This window comes from Rhinolophus ferrumequinum, chromosome 12 (genome assembly GCF_004115265.2).
Source record: "Rhinolophus ferrumequinum isolate MPI-CBG mRhiFer1 chromosome 12, mRhiFer1_v1.p, whole genome shotgun sequence".
Taxonomy (NCBI): Eukaryota; Metazoa; Chordata; class Mammalia; order Chiroptera; family Rhinolophidae; genus Rhinolophus; species Rhinolophus ferrumequinum.
In genome coordinates, this window is record NC_046295.1 from 23068968 (window position 1) to 23082270 (window position 13303).

At 34.5% G+C, this 13303-nt stretch overlaps 1 protein-coding gene across 1 annotated transcript in view; it reads right to left on the reverse strand.

Moving 5' to 3' along the window:
- CCDC171 (coiled-coil domain containing 171) overlaps positions 1-13303 on the reverse strand; it is a 267732-nt gene that overhangs the window by 161114 nt on the left and 93315 nt on the right. The window contains exons 14-16 of the mRNA XM_033124173.1: positions 12878-13078; positions 9859-10026; positions 8148-8336 (exon numbers count right to left, since the gene is read on the reverse strand). Of these exons, the coding sequence (XP_032980064.1) occupies positions 8148-8336; positions 9859-10026; positions 12878-13078 (558 nt within the window). The remainder of the gene's footprint in view (positions 1-8147; positions 8337-9858; positions 10027-12877; positions 13079-13303) is intronic.

Sequence of the window (13303 nt, forward strand, 5' to 3'; positions counted from 1 at the left end):
ACCACCAATAGAGGTTCTCCTATATATATAAAAAGATTTCACTTTTGCCAAAATAAGCAAAGGGTTAAATCAGTGATACAACAAATAGCACTTGACTGTCTGCCATTTACTAGAAGAGAAGGGACTGGCTCTCAGAACATACTCTTATATTTCAGTTCCTTTCTTACATACAAAATACAGCGCTAGTTGTAGGAGGAAATACTACTTGTAAGCTGGACCTCAGCAGCTCTCTGATTCTAAAACTTAATTTGAAACACTAACAAATTTAAACTGCAGGTACCATATTTTAATCATTAGAAAATAAGCTAGCTCTCTAAGAAATCTTATGTCTAATCATTTAGGAATTGCTGAGGTAGAATAAATTTTAGAAGATATCAGATCCCAATTTCCTTTACAGATGCATTTATCATTCAATAAACATTTATCGATTACTCATTAAATTGCATGTGCTAGGAAAACAAACAAGTAAATCAATTATTGTGGTATAATGCTATGATAGAGCTATGCCTGATCGCCAGAGGTACAAACACATCCTTGTCATGATATTAACAGGCTTTTGGAGGGTCACGACAAATGACAAATAGGATTGAAGTATGTAATAGAAAGAATTTTTTAAAAAAAGAAAAAGCCTAATTCACCAAAAGAGAGGCTGGCCATAGTGACCCTAACATAATTTAATCTAATCTGTATAACCAATGGCGATTTAATGGCTTCATCTGGATCTTTACTTGGCCAAGCAAGCTGCCATGACTTGGACATGAACCTCTTTCTTTTTAAGAGTAGGCCACGGGGGTTCAATTTGAATAAGTAGGTTCAATTGAATTTGTATATGTATGATAAAGTGAAGTTCTGTCTTCATTGTAAGAGAATCCTTTCGGGGGCAGTCAGGAAAATATTTATCTTTGTATTACTGGTTCCGACTGCACTACCATTGTTTTTTGATCTTTGGGAGAAGCTTATAGTGTGTTTGTGATTCAAGAGTTACCCACAAAACAACTAAAAGAGTCAAAGGAATTTCTAAAACTTACATTGGCAGGAAGACCTCAAAGGTGGTCATCAAACTAGGAGAAAAATCAGAGTACTGACAATTAAGTTCACGAAGTTGTTGCAATGATGTTGCTAACCATTTTTTATACCAGAGGGATTATTCATTATGAATTTTTACCAACTGGACGAACAGTTAACCAAGTTGACTATTTGGAAGTGCTGAAAAGGCTGCGTGAAAAAGTTAGACGACCTAAACTTTTTGCCAACAATTCATGGCTCTTGCATCACGACAATGCACCAGCTAAGACAGCACTGTCTGTGAGGGAGTTTTTAGCCAGTAAACAAATAACTGTTTTGGAACACCCTCCCTAGTCACCTGATCTGGCCCCCAAGACTTCTTCGTTTACCCAACGATAAAGGAATTATTGAAAGGAAGACATATTGATGCCATTCAGGACGTCAAGTGTAACACAACGACAGCTCTGATGGCCATTCCAGAAAAAGAGTTCCAAAATTGCTTTGAAAGGTGGACTAGGTGCTGGCGACAGTGCATAGCTTCCCAAGGGGAGTACTTCAAAGGTGACCTTAGTGATATTCAGCAATGAGGTGTGTAGCACTTTTTCTAGGATGAGTTCTCAAACTTAATTGTCTGCCCTCGTACAAATTCTTGACTACTCTGCAAGATTTGGTGTCAAAGCCTACCATTGACAATGTTGACAGGTAGTAGCCAAAAAAATTCAAACTTGAACAAATACACTGCTAAGGAAAGTAACTTCTGAACCAAAAGCAATTCTGAGTCTAAAGGACAGGTTCCCAAAGGTGTACAGTAAGTAGAAGGAGGCACTCAGAGGTACAATCCTGAGCACAAAAGAGTAAAGGCCATATACAAAAGGCCACTCTCTGAATGATTCAACTTCTTCAATGCTTGCCCTTGGGCAGGGAAAAGGCTGTATTTTAGACATGGTTTTAAATGTTTCTATACTATAATTCCCTTTATTTACTCTAACTCTCCTCCTAAGTCTGACCCATCCACTTCTGTGAGAAACAAAGGAATGAGGAAATAAAGGAACTGTGGCTTGCCCCTCACCACATCTCCACTGGCAGACAAGCTGTGGTAGCGGTTCGCTCTCATCGGGACTGTGTCCCAGAGCTCCAGACAAGGACACTTGCAAAGGAGGTGGGATCCCACTGGGAGCAGCTGAGAGAAGCCAGAAACTGTGAGAAGCACTAGCCAGGTGAACTGCTTGGAACTGCTTTTAAGAGACCGACACTCAAATTGTAGCTAGAGAAAGCAGGAAGACTAGCATGTGAAAAAGGAAGAGCCAGAAAACAGTGTTCTAAGGAAGTACAAATAATCCAGTGCGTCTGAAGAAAACAGGAGAATGATGAAAATTTTAGAAGATAAAATTAGATAGATAATAGATGATTAAACTAAGGAATTTAAACTTTATCTGAAAAGTTATGAAAAGCCACAAAATCCTGGAACAGTCTCTATGCTTTAGTAAAGGGGTGGAGAATCAGAAACACAAATAAAGACTGCCAAGGGTAACAGCAGGGTTGCAGAGAACAGGGATAGAATGAGGGAAGTATATGAAAATTATAAAGGTTAATTCCATATTCCCTCCAAAATCAATTCCATCAGCTCACTTAGAGCAAAAAAGGAAAACTATAGAAAATCTAAGATAAAAGAGGCACATTGGTCATAGCTATGTAGTAGAAATAAACATGAATTTAATCAGATTCCAGGTGGCCACCTATTTACATATTTACAGATCTCAAAATCTCAGGCAGAAGTATTTTTCCAACAAAACTTACATTTTAGAATAAAAATGGTGAAAAATTATATTTGCCAATGATATTTTAAATATTTAAAAATAATATTCAAACCCATTGGTCAAAATCAAATGGAATATTGAAGGAGGAATACAAGTAAAGTAAGGCAATCGTGGAAAAGATTTAATTTTAGTGCATGATAGATTGCAAACTCCTCTACGGTGTACAGCTGGTCTATTTCCACAACCCATCAGGTTAAAGCTAACAGGATTTTAAAGAGGCAGCCAGAAATAGGTGGTTCTGGGATGAGGATGAGAAGGTAATCAAAACATGGACAGAAAAAAATAAAAATTTAAAATACATTACCACAAATACCCCACTTCTCTCCATCTAAAGAAAAACAGGAACATGATAGAATTTTTTAAAAACAGGACTGAGATTCCTGCCTTACCCAGCCACTTTTCATTTTAGGTTACCTAGCGGAAGTAGTGGCATGAAACAAAGCAATTTCTGAAGGTTTTTATGTCATTTCGTGGCCCCCAAATTTTGATCATTTGTAATGATTATATATTAAAAAGTTCAGATTAATACTAATTACTACCACTATGGATGATTTCATAAGATTTGTAAGAAAGAGAAGCCATTCACAATTGCTAAAAGAATAAAAATCGTTAAAAGAAAGAAAAGAATACATGTGAAGTCTGTTTAAAAACAAATAATCTCTAAAGACCGTTTAACAACCATCTGCTGTCTTAAATCATTCTTGGTTTAAGTAATTATAATCAAATAACAAGTATCAAAGGTTATTAAAAAATATATATCAACCAGGCCAATATCAACTATGTAACTAGGATTAATAAAGAGGGATATTTTAATTAAAGATTTTTAAATAATGAAATTAAATTTTCAAAGCTCTTAGTGACATATTAGGTTGACAGAAAAAACCTCAGTAATATTTATACTTAATGAGTTTTGTTCATTTCTTAATGGATGTACATTTCTACATCCCTGGCATCTCCATTGACATCCAGAATCACAGATCTGACTGCCTAGTAGACATCTCCAGTAAAATGCCTCACAGCCATCTCCAGCTCAAGTATTCAGGCCAGTACTGTTGATTTTAGTCCTAAAAGGGTTCATAACAGTCTTCTTTATATAAGGAAATTGCACCAACATTCACCAAAGCATCCAAGTCAAAAATTTTGTAGTCTCTCTTAACTCTTCCTTCCTTCACCCTATTCTCTGCATTCCCAAATCAAAACCATCAGCAAGAAAGACATACATCCTGATTCATCTCCATTGTTACCACCCTAGTTCCAGCTATCATCACCCCTAGCCATCCATGCCCATTTCAATGCTATGTCAGATTATGTCAATCCAATCCTATTGCTTAACCTTTGTCTTTACTAAACCAAGGTTCTCCACTCAAGTCACAATACCCCCAACATGCCTTCTCATGGAAAGGCTTCACTTTCTCCCATAAGCCTCGACTTGAAGAAAAAGGAGAGAAACATCTGCTCCTTTGGTATCCAGACAGGAACCTCACCAGCACTTTTCACAAATTAACCACGTTCTCTAGCAACCCTAGGTTCTCTCCGTTTCCACTCCCCTAACATTATTCAAATTCTAGTAATCTTCAGAACCCATTTCAGAATCTATCTATTCCATGACTAGACTATTCCCTTTACTATCATTCTCACTCACACTGACTTTGACCATCTCTGAACATAATTAAACTACTCAAGCATTTAAGTCCTACACTACTTATTTATATCATGTGTATATATCTACTCTCCCTCAAATACAATAAAGTAATCCTAGAGGCCAGGAATTATTTACTACAGCGCCTGTCACCGTGCTCTATACCCCATAGGTATTTAATAAATATTGAATGAATTAAATAATCCTTTATACAATTTTCCTTGGTGGTTACCACAGTGTTTTACCAATAATAGGCACTGAATAAAAAGCTTTTCAAACGTAAAGAGAAAAAAATATACAATCAAAAAAAGATATAGTTTGCAAAAATAATTTGGAACTGATCAACATGTCAGAATTCTGTTTTAAATTATTCGGATATTCCACAGGGACCCTCAGAGGTACTGCATTATTTACTGTGAATTATTCCTGAAGAACAAAGCTTGTTTGATGGTAAGGCTGGAAACGACTATAAGAGCAAATTTTCCTTAAAAAAAAAAAAAAAAATCCTATGTTCTTTGCATAAGGCGATTAAAGGCCAATATTTTTAAAGCAAACATAAAGAACATTTCCTTCAAATGGGACAGAAGCATTCCTAGTATTAAAATGTTTCTTAGTGTGTATAATTTCAAAAATAGTATTCAAAAATTCTCCTCCCATAAAACAGTCTTATTTTGGGGAGGGAAAAAAACCTGAAAATAAAGGATGGATACCTTTTACACAGATTTCTTTGTCATATCAAAAATGCTACATAATTTCACTAGTTTTCCTTTACACACTGTATGATTCCCTTTATATGACACTCCATAAAAGGCAAAACTATGGGAATGGACAACAAACCTGTGGTTCCCATATAGGATCAATTGTTTTTTTCACAAAAAGAGGAAGGCTATGCAATGAGAAAGTCAAGTCTTGAACAAGTGGTGTGGGAAAGTCAAGTAAATGCAGAGAGAAAATGAACCTCAGCCTCTATCCATCATCACATGGAAAAATTAATCTGAAATGGATCACAGACTGAAACACAAAAACTAAGACTATAAAACTACAAGAAACAACAGATTGGGATGGCCGGATAGCTCAGTTGGTTGGAGTGTGTGCTCTTAACAACAAGGTTGCTGGTTCGCCTCCCACATAGGATGGTGGGCTGTGCCCCCCACAACTAGATTGAAAATGGCAACTGGACTTGGAGCTGAGCTGCGTGCTCCACAACTAAGATTGAAAGGACAATTTGACTTGGAGCTGATGGGTCCTGGGAAAAAACACACTGTTCCCCAAAAGAGTCCTGGAAATACACTCTGTTCCCCAATAAAGTCCTGTTCCTTTCTCCAATAAAATCTTAAAAAAAAAAAAAAAAGGAAACAACAGATTATCTTCACAACCTTGGGATACAGAAAGATTACTTAATACATAAAAATAAATTCTCTAAAGGGAAAAAGATTTGTAAGTTGGATTTCAATAATATTTTAAAACTTATGATCAAAAAAAACGTTAAAAACTGAAAAGGCAAATGAGAAACTGGAAGAAAATATTTCTGATACATATATATGAAAAAGGATTTGTACCGAGAATATATAAAGAACTCTTACAAATCAATAATAAAAACACAAACAACCCACATTTTTAAATGGGCAAATACTTAGAGAGAAACTTCACAAAAGAAAATGTATGAATGGCCAATAAGTACATGAAAAACGCTCAACATCATCAATCACCAAGAAAATGTAAATTAAAATCACAATGAAGTACCATTTTAAAACAACTAAAATGGCTAAAATTTAAAAGACTGACAATATCAAATGTTGCAGAGCATATAAAACAATGCAAACTCCAATACATTGAGGATAGAAATATAAAGTGATACAACCATTTTGTTAAAAAAAACTTTGACGGATTTTAATAAATATACACCTATCCTATAACCTAGCAATTGCACTTTTAACCAAGAAAAATCAAAACATATGTCAACAAAACACTTGTATAACAACATCTGTGACAATTTTATTTACAATAGCCAAAAACTGGAAAAAAAACAAATATCCATCGATTCACAATCTAATATCTATCAATTCACAATCTATCAAATTATGGTATAATTATAAAATGGAATACTACTCGGCCATAGAAAAAGAATTAACTACTGATATATCCAACAACATGAATGAATATGAAAAATATTAAGTGAAATAAGTCAACCACCAAAGACATACACCAAATGAGGAAATACACCATTGAGAGGAAATTCAAGAACAGGTGAATGTAATCTATGATATTAGGCATCAGAACAATGGTTGTCTATGGAGAGTGGAAACAGACTGGAGGTGGGCATGAGAACTTTCTAGTGCAATAAAAATGTTTTAAGTCTTAAGTGGGATGATAGTTAGATGGCTGTTTGCACTGACCAAAACATCAAATTGTACATGTAAGAGTTGTTCACTGTATGTCAATGCTACTGCTAAAAAATATAAAATAAATAGTTTAGGTCTTTTACGTCAGTAGTAGATAATGCAGAGCAAATCACAAGGCACCCTTAATACAGAGAACAAACGGCTACCCTAAGGGAGTGTATTGATTCATTCAAATTCATAGAGAAAGGTCTAAGTGCACATAGGGCCCTTATGCTTGGGAAAACAAAATGGTCCTATTTTAAGCAATCCAAAACTGTTTATCGGCAAACAAAAACACACAGACAACAACAATTTTAATTATACTTGCCAATATACACATGAGTGGACCAAATAAGAGGTTAAATACTGAACCAAACATGGGAAGAACATACAACCTTCTGGTTCCTAAGCATCCTATCTTGAGCACAAGTGACCTATTATTAAATTCAATATGAAAAAAGTATATACTACCATTATGTTATTCCTGATTGGGCAACAATATAAATTATATTGACAATAATTTGTGTAGGGAAAAATACGGTTATGTTAACTACCCCATAACTTCTGTTCCCAATCAAATCCAGCATAGAAGACATGATACATCTCACAGTCAATTATTTTGATACAGGGTCTAAAACTATAACTCTAGTTCTTATACAATGTTAGGAGCTATAGGAAATTTCAACCCCAAATGAATTAAAATGATGGCTCGCAGAGGAACCTACAAGTAGAATAAACTGGATAAAAGGATACCTACATAAAAACTGGTAATATTTTGCCAAACCTCTAAACCTTTTATTTTAAAAAGAAATACACAGACAATAGTTTAGTGGTTATCAGAGAGGAAAGGGAAGGGAGATGGCAGATGAGGGTAAAGGGGGTCCAATATATGGTGATGGAAAGAAAACTGACTCTGGGTGGTAAACATACAATGTGATATATAGATGATGTATTACAGAATCATACACCTTAAATCTATCTAACTTTGCTAACAATTGTCACTCCAAAAACTTTAATTAAAAAAAAGAAATACAATTTTAGCATTTAACTGATCAATGCATCCTGAGATATATTAACCAGAAACCCATCTATTTTCAAACTTCAGTGAAAGACAATCATTAATACACACATGTACACAACACATAACCATTAACGTGTATGTGTTTGCATATGTATTACTTGTGCCTAACAAGTTCTGTGTAGTGCTCAAGAAGTTTCAAATGGACTTGGCAGTGGTACAGAAAGAAAACACCTGAAGTAAAGATGAGCAGCCATTTTTTAAAGCTCTGTCTGGAAGCAGCATACCTGGGCCCTCTTCTGCACCTCCAGAAGCAGCTCCGAGTACTGCAGCTCCAGTTCCTTCTTTTGTTTTTGCCAGCAGCTCTCTTGGGCTTTGATCTGCTCTGCTACTTTGTTGAAGGTGTCTTCCTGGGTCTGCTGAAGCTCTCTCATCGTATCAGACTTGTTTTTACAGATGTACTCTAGATGACATATCTAAATGGAAAAAATGCAACAGAGAATGAGATATCCTGACATCCAAAAACATCCAAAATTTTCTACTATATTTTATTCCTTAAGATCATATAAACATTTTAAGTTAAAATGAAAATAGAGAAATTATGAAACAGGGATTAGTAGGGCAAATTATCATATTTTAGCAGAAAATGGTGCCATTTGTATGCTTAGGTGACAAATTTTTTATTCTTCTCTTTCTAGTAAAGCTACTCATTTTACCAAAAAAAAAAAAAAAATTAAGAAGAATATTCTTCTAGAATCAAAGGTCAAGCTAGTCAGATAGCTCAAAGAGAAAGAAAGTATTTAAATGAGATTTACAAATCTACGAACATTGTATATATAATAAAATAGAATTTTCCAACCATTTTATTCACATTTAAAACACTGGAAAGAAAATTCTAATCATGTAACAAATATGACAATTCATGATGTTTTGAAATCATAAAAAATTATTAAACTATAATATCATCTCAGAGAACATGGAATCATTTTAATTATCAATAATTTTCAAACCCGTTATACACACATTCACAATCATGGACAACATTTTTGCCTCTCACGATGTATTCTCTCATTTCCTCACTCCTACTTTTCAGTGCCTATGGTTATGTGTGCCAATCAGACCGAGGTAAAATGCTCTCCCTCACCCTAAAATTGGGCCAAAATTAAAAACAAAACAAAACAAAAAAAAACCTTTGGGAAACAAGTTTTTTATTTTCGTGTTCCTTAAGAGCCAATGTCATTGCAATTAAGATCTGGAAATTAGACCACATAAACATAGTTCTGACCAGTTCAATAAACCCAAGATAAGAATCCATATCTTTAATGGTGGCATAGTTAGCCTGCTAAGCTCTTTTAATTTTCTATAACCAAAAGAAGGCTTTTAAATTTTTTTGAAAGACTTAATTCCTAGACTTGTGAATGATAAAGTGACTATAAAAGTCTTCCATTTTCTCCTACAATATATACTTCTTACAATCTAAAGCACTGAATGGGTTGGTAAGATACAGTTTGTTATATTTTAAGAAATGCCATAAACATAACTTAAAATTTGTAAGTGCTTTTAAAGTAACACCTCATTATTTCCTAAGCGCAGAATTTTAAGATCGTGTTTTTGAATAACTGTATCTTGTTTCTATTTCATGCTAACATAAAGAGTTGGTTTATTAATGTAAATGACTAAGTTCTTTGAATTGCTTCATCAGTAAGATTAATTTATTTTCTTTTAATTAGGTCCCTGTGGCTAATACTGGCTAGTAGTATTAGCATGTCCTGCACAGAAAGTGGAGCTTAGAGACTTCATAGAGACTTCAGTCACATTTACATGCCCACAGCAATGGCATCAAACTGAGTTGTAGACAAGCCATAATTAATGGTATTGAATTATTAACATCCAAATTCTTTTTGAAATAAGATGAATGTCAGCCCCTCTTAATGATACTGTGATGTGGACAAATGTCACTGAATTTAATGGAGGTATCTGGTGCCTGAGGACAGTTACCTTCTCATTAGCTCTGTTGAGGTCTGCGATCAGGGCATCAACATTCTCCTGCAAGACGGCACAAAGCTCAGACCAAGAGAATTTATCCAGTATGCCTTCTGGTTGTTTTATGAGCGCACAGCCTGCTACCAAGTGCTGATACAAGGTATGAAGGAAAGTTAGTTTCTCCTGTGAGAGGGAAAAAAAGAAATTAATTCCAGTATACAAACATTCTTAGAAGTAAAACACATAACACACACGGTAAAGAATTTATTTCAAGAACCTGGAAAGGAATTGAAATACTCAGAATGAAAAGTCTCAGAATATTGTCACTTTTTTTTTAAAATTCAAAACTAAGCATCAGAAAGAAACTGGGAATTGCTTACACTTAGTATTCAAAACTAAAATCTGAAATCTAGAAGCCGGAAGAACAGGGTTCTGACCCCCGCTCTGCTACTACTGAGGACGTGATCTGAGTAAGAGCATGTTCAGGCCTCAGCTTCCTCAATTGTAATATGAGGTACCTGAACTAGTTATTTCTAAGCCCTTCTAACTGCAAGTCAGTATGGTCATTCTACAATTTCATATTTATATTTGCTAAAACAGATGTTATTTTAAGTCAAAAAAAAAAAACAATATAAAGAGAAGAGCATTACTCAACTCTGTCAAAGAAAAAGTTAGACCAATATCTGTACTTTACAGGTACACAATTACTCAGCTTTTTTCTCCAGAGATTCCGGTTTACTTACCACTTATAGGAAATCTATCCCAAGCCCCTTAGGCAAAGCAGACAGTGATATGAAAGATATAGAAGATGGGCTCATTTGTTTTACCCACCTATAAGTTCATATAGTGTTTGGCACACAGGGCATTTTTAGGTGTTTAAATATTACAAAGTAACAGGAAAAAAAATGGACATAGATGTCCAAGACATACCTTCAAAACTGTCCAATTAGAAATATGTAAAAGAAAGTTCTTTAAAATTATATTGCCATTGCAATAACTAAGCTATCCAGTTTAATGACCTAGAAATACTGTGCTATAGAATTCAGTAAAAAGCTGATCTCATCTTGAACACACAAAGAGTTTACTTACTAAATGCCAAATGGCCATCTTTATAAGGTGTTTCATCTTATAAAGCCCCAAATAACGGAACTCAAGACAAGGTAACTGTGAAGCTGCAAAATGAAAATTTTATGTAGATAAAATAAATTCCCTCAAGATTTAATAGATCAGCAGAAAAAGAAAAATTTTTAAAGGAGAAATTTTAAGAGGGGAAAAAATAGAAATTCTCAATAGTTTAGTGGTTACCAGAGGGTAAAGGGGGTGGGGGGGTGGGAGATGAGGGTAAGGGGGATCAAATATACGGTGATGGAAGGAGAACTGCCTCTAGGTAGTGAACACACAATGGGATTTATAGATGATGTAATACAGAATTGTACACCTGAAATCTATGTAATTTTACTAACAATTGTCACCCCAATAAATTTAAAAAAATAGAAATTCTAATCTTCTAGATAATAAAAACAGAATATAGCATAGTTAACGTTTTGTAATTAGAAATTGTGGGGAAAGTTTTCTGACATATTTCAAAATGTGTATCTTTAAAAATTCTCCCTATATGCCACCTTATTTTTTCCAAATATAACAACTGAAAATCCAAAAAATTGAGTATGTAATCAAAATCATAAACAAGTTAGGATATCAGAAGAGTCTTCATAAACATGCTATGCCTTTTTCCTTTTTACGCAATTAAAGACGTCTTTTGCATTTTCAACTGGGCTGAGATGTTTAAAAATCTGATTAAATATAACTAACCAAATGTAATATTCAGGCACTTAAAACCATCCCCCTGCAACATTTGCCATCGAGTTCATCCTCAAGGATAATTCATTGTGTCGCCATTATGTCCTTTTTGCTTGGACTGTGACAAACCATGCATGATAATCATCCATTTGGCGTGAAAGGAGAGTCTCGAGGTCCAAAATCAATTCACACATGTTGAACCCAACCACAATGCTGTAGACATGCTGACTTTACAATATAGTCAGGCTTCCAGTTTCCTTTACTTTAATCATTATCTGATGTGTAGAACAATTCCAGCCCCTTCATGTGGACACAATTTAAATCCCAGACTATAAGAAGAGGGGAAAGAATGTTTCCTTTTTTCTCTCTTGGCATTCATGTTCATATTTGTTGGAGTAATGAACTCAATATGCAGGACAACGCAGATAAACCAGTTCTATACTAGCTAGACTAGCTCTATATCCCATGGGTAAAAGAAAATACAAGATAACAATTCCATTCACACAGGCTCATACAGAATATGAAAGTTTTGTCATCATATTTTAAGAAGTCATTAATAAATAAAAATGGACAGGCAACTAACTCTCTAGGGCATCCAAATAAAGTTATAATTTTGTGGGATTTGTATTTTTCTAAATTTTTATCTGAAGAGTGAGGAGATTGTCTAATATTAAAGTAAATATTATTCCTGTTTTGAAAATAATGAAACTCAGATGTGGAGAGACTAAGCTGTGTGGTTTATCTATGTTCACATAGTTAGTAAATAGAAGTACCAGGATTCAAGTCCAGTTTTTCATCTGATTACAAAAAAAAACATTCTTTCTACCATGTCAAGCAACTGAAAACTGAAATAAAAAATAATAATTATTATAATAAAAGTTAATCAAGAAATTCACCAAAAATAATATAATAACAGTAATAATAATTTTGTCATTGGCTATCAGGCACACCTTGACAGGACTCAGGAGCATAGCTGCTTGAAGGAGGATGTTCTAAATAGAGACAGTTGTACACGTGATAGAAGGATTAATCTGTATTACTTCTCTTACAAAACAGAATGACACCAGGATGACTGGTTTTACAGCTGGCATGAATAGTTCAAAAGAGTCAGCTAAGAACAATTTTTTTGAATTAAGTCAAATAAGACTAAAAATAGTTACTTGATGTACATCAATTTACAAAACTGAGATTAGTGGGAGGCTTTTCCTGACAGTCTTCTTGTCTCAGGTAATACCTCGGTATCCTTCTGGAAAGCCTGGGAAAGTTTCTGCAGTTCACATTCAGATTGGACTGCTCGTGCCTTTTCTTTCTCCCAACAGTGCAGCACATTTTGTAGTTCCACTTTTAAAGTGCTTATGAGAGCCTCTCTATCGGCACACTTAGTGCGTAAATGACTTAACTCTTTACTGACATCAGCCAGTTTGTCCTGAAGGTCCTGTCAGAGACACCAAAAACAGAGGTTGTGTGATGGCTGGTCAGTAAAAGGGTGGGGGATACAAATATAAAACACATCATGAACTTCCAAAGCTTTAACATAAAAGAATCACAATGCTAAACATTAAGGTATTTTATTGACTATATTTTCTAAGTGTAATATTTTAGTTCAGTAATTAGAAAATTAGTTGTTTTAACATTTAAACATAAAATGTTAATAAGAGCT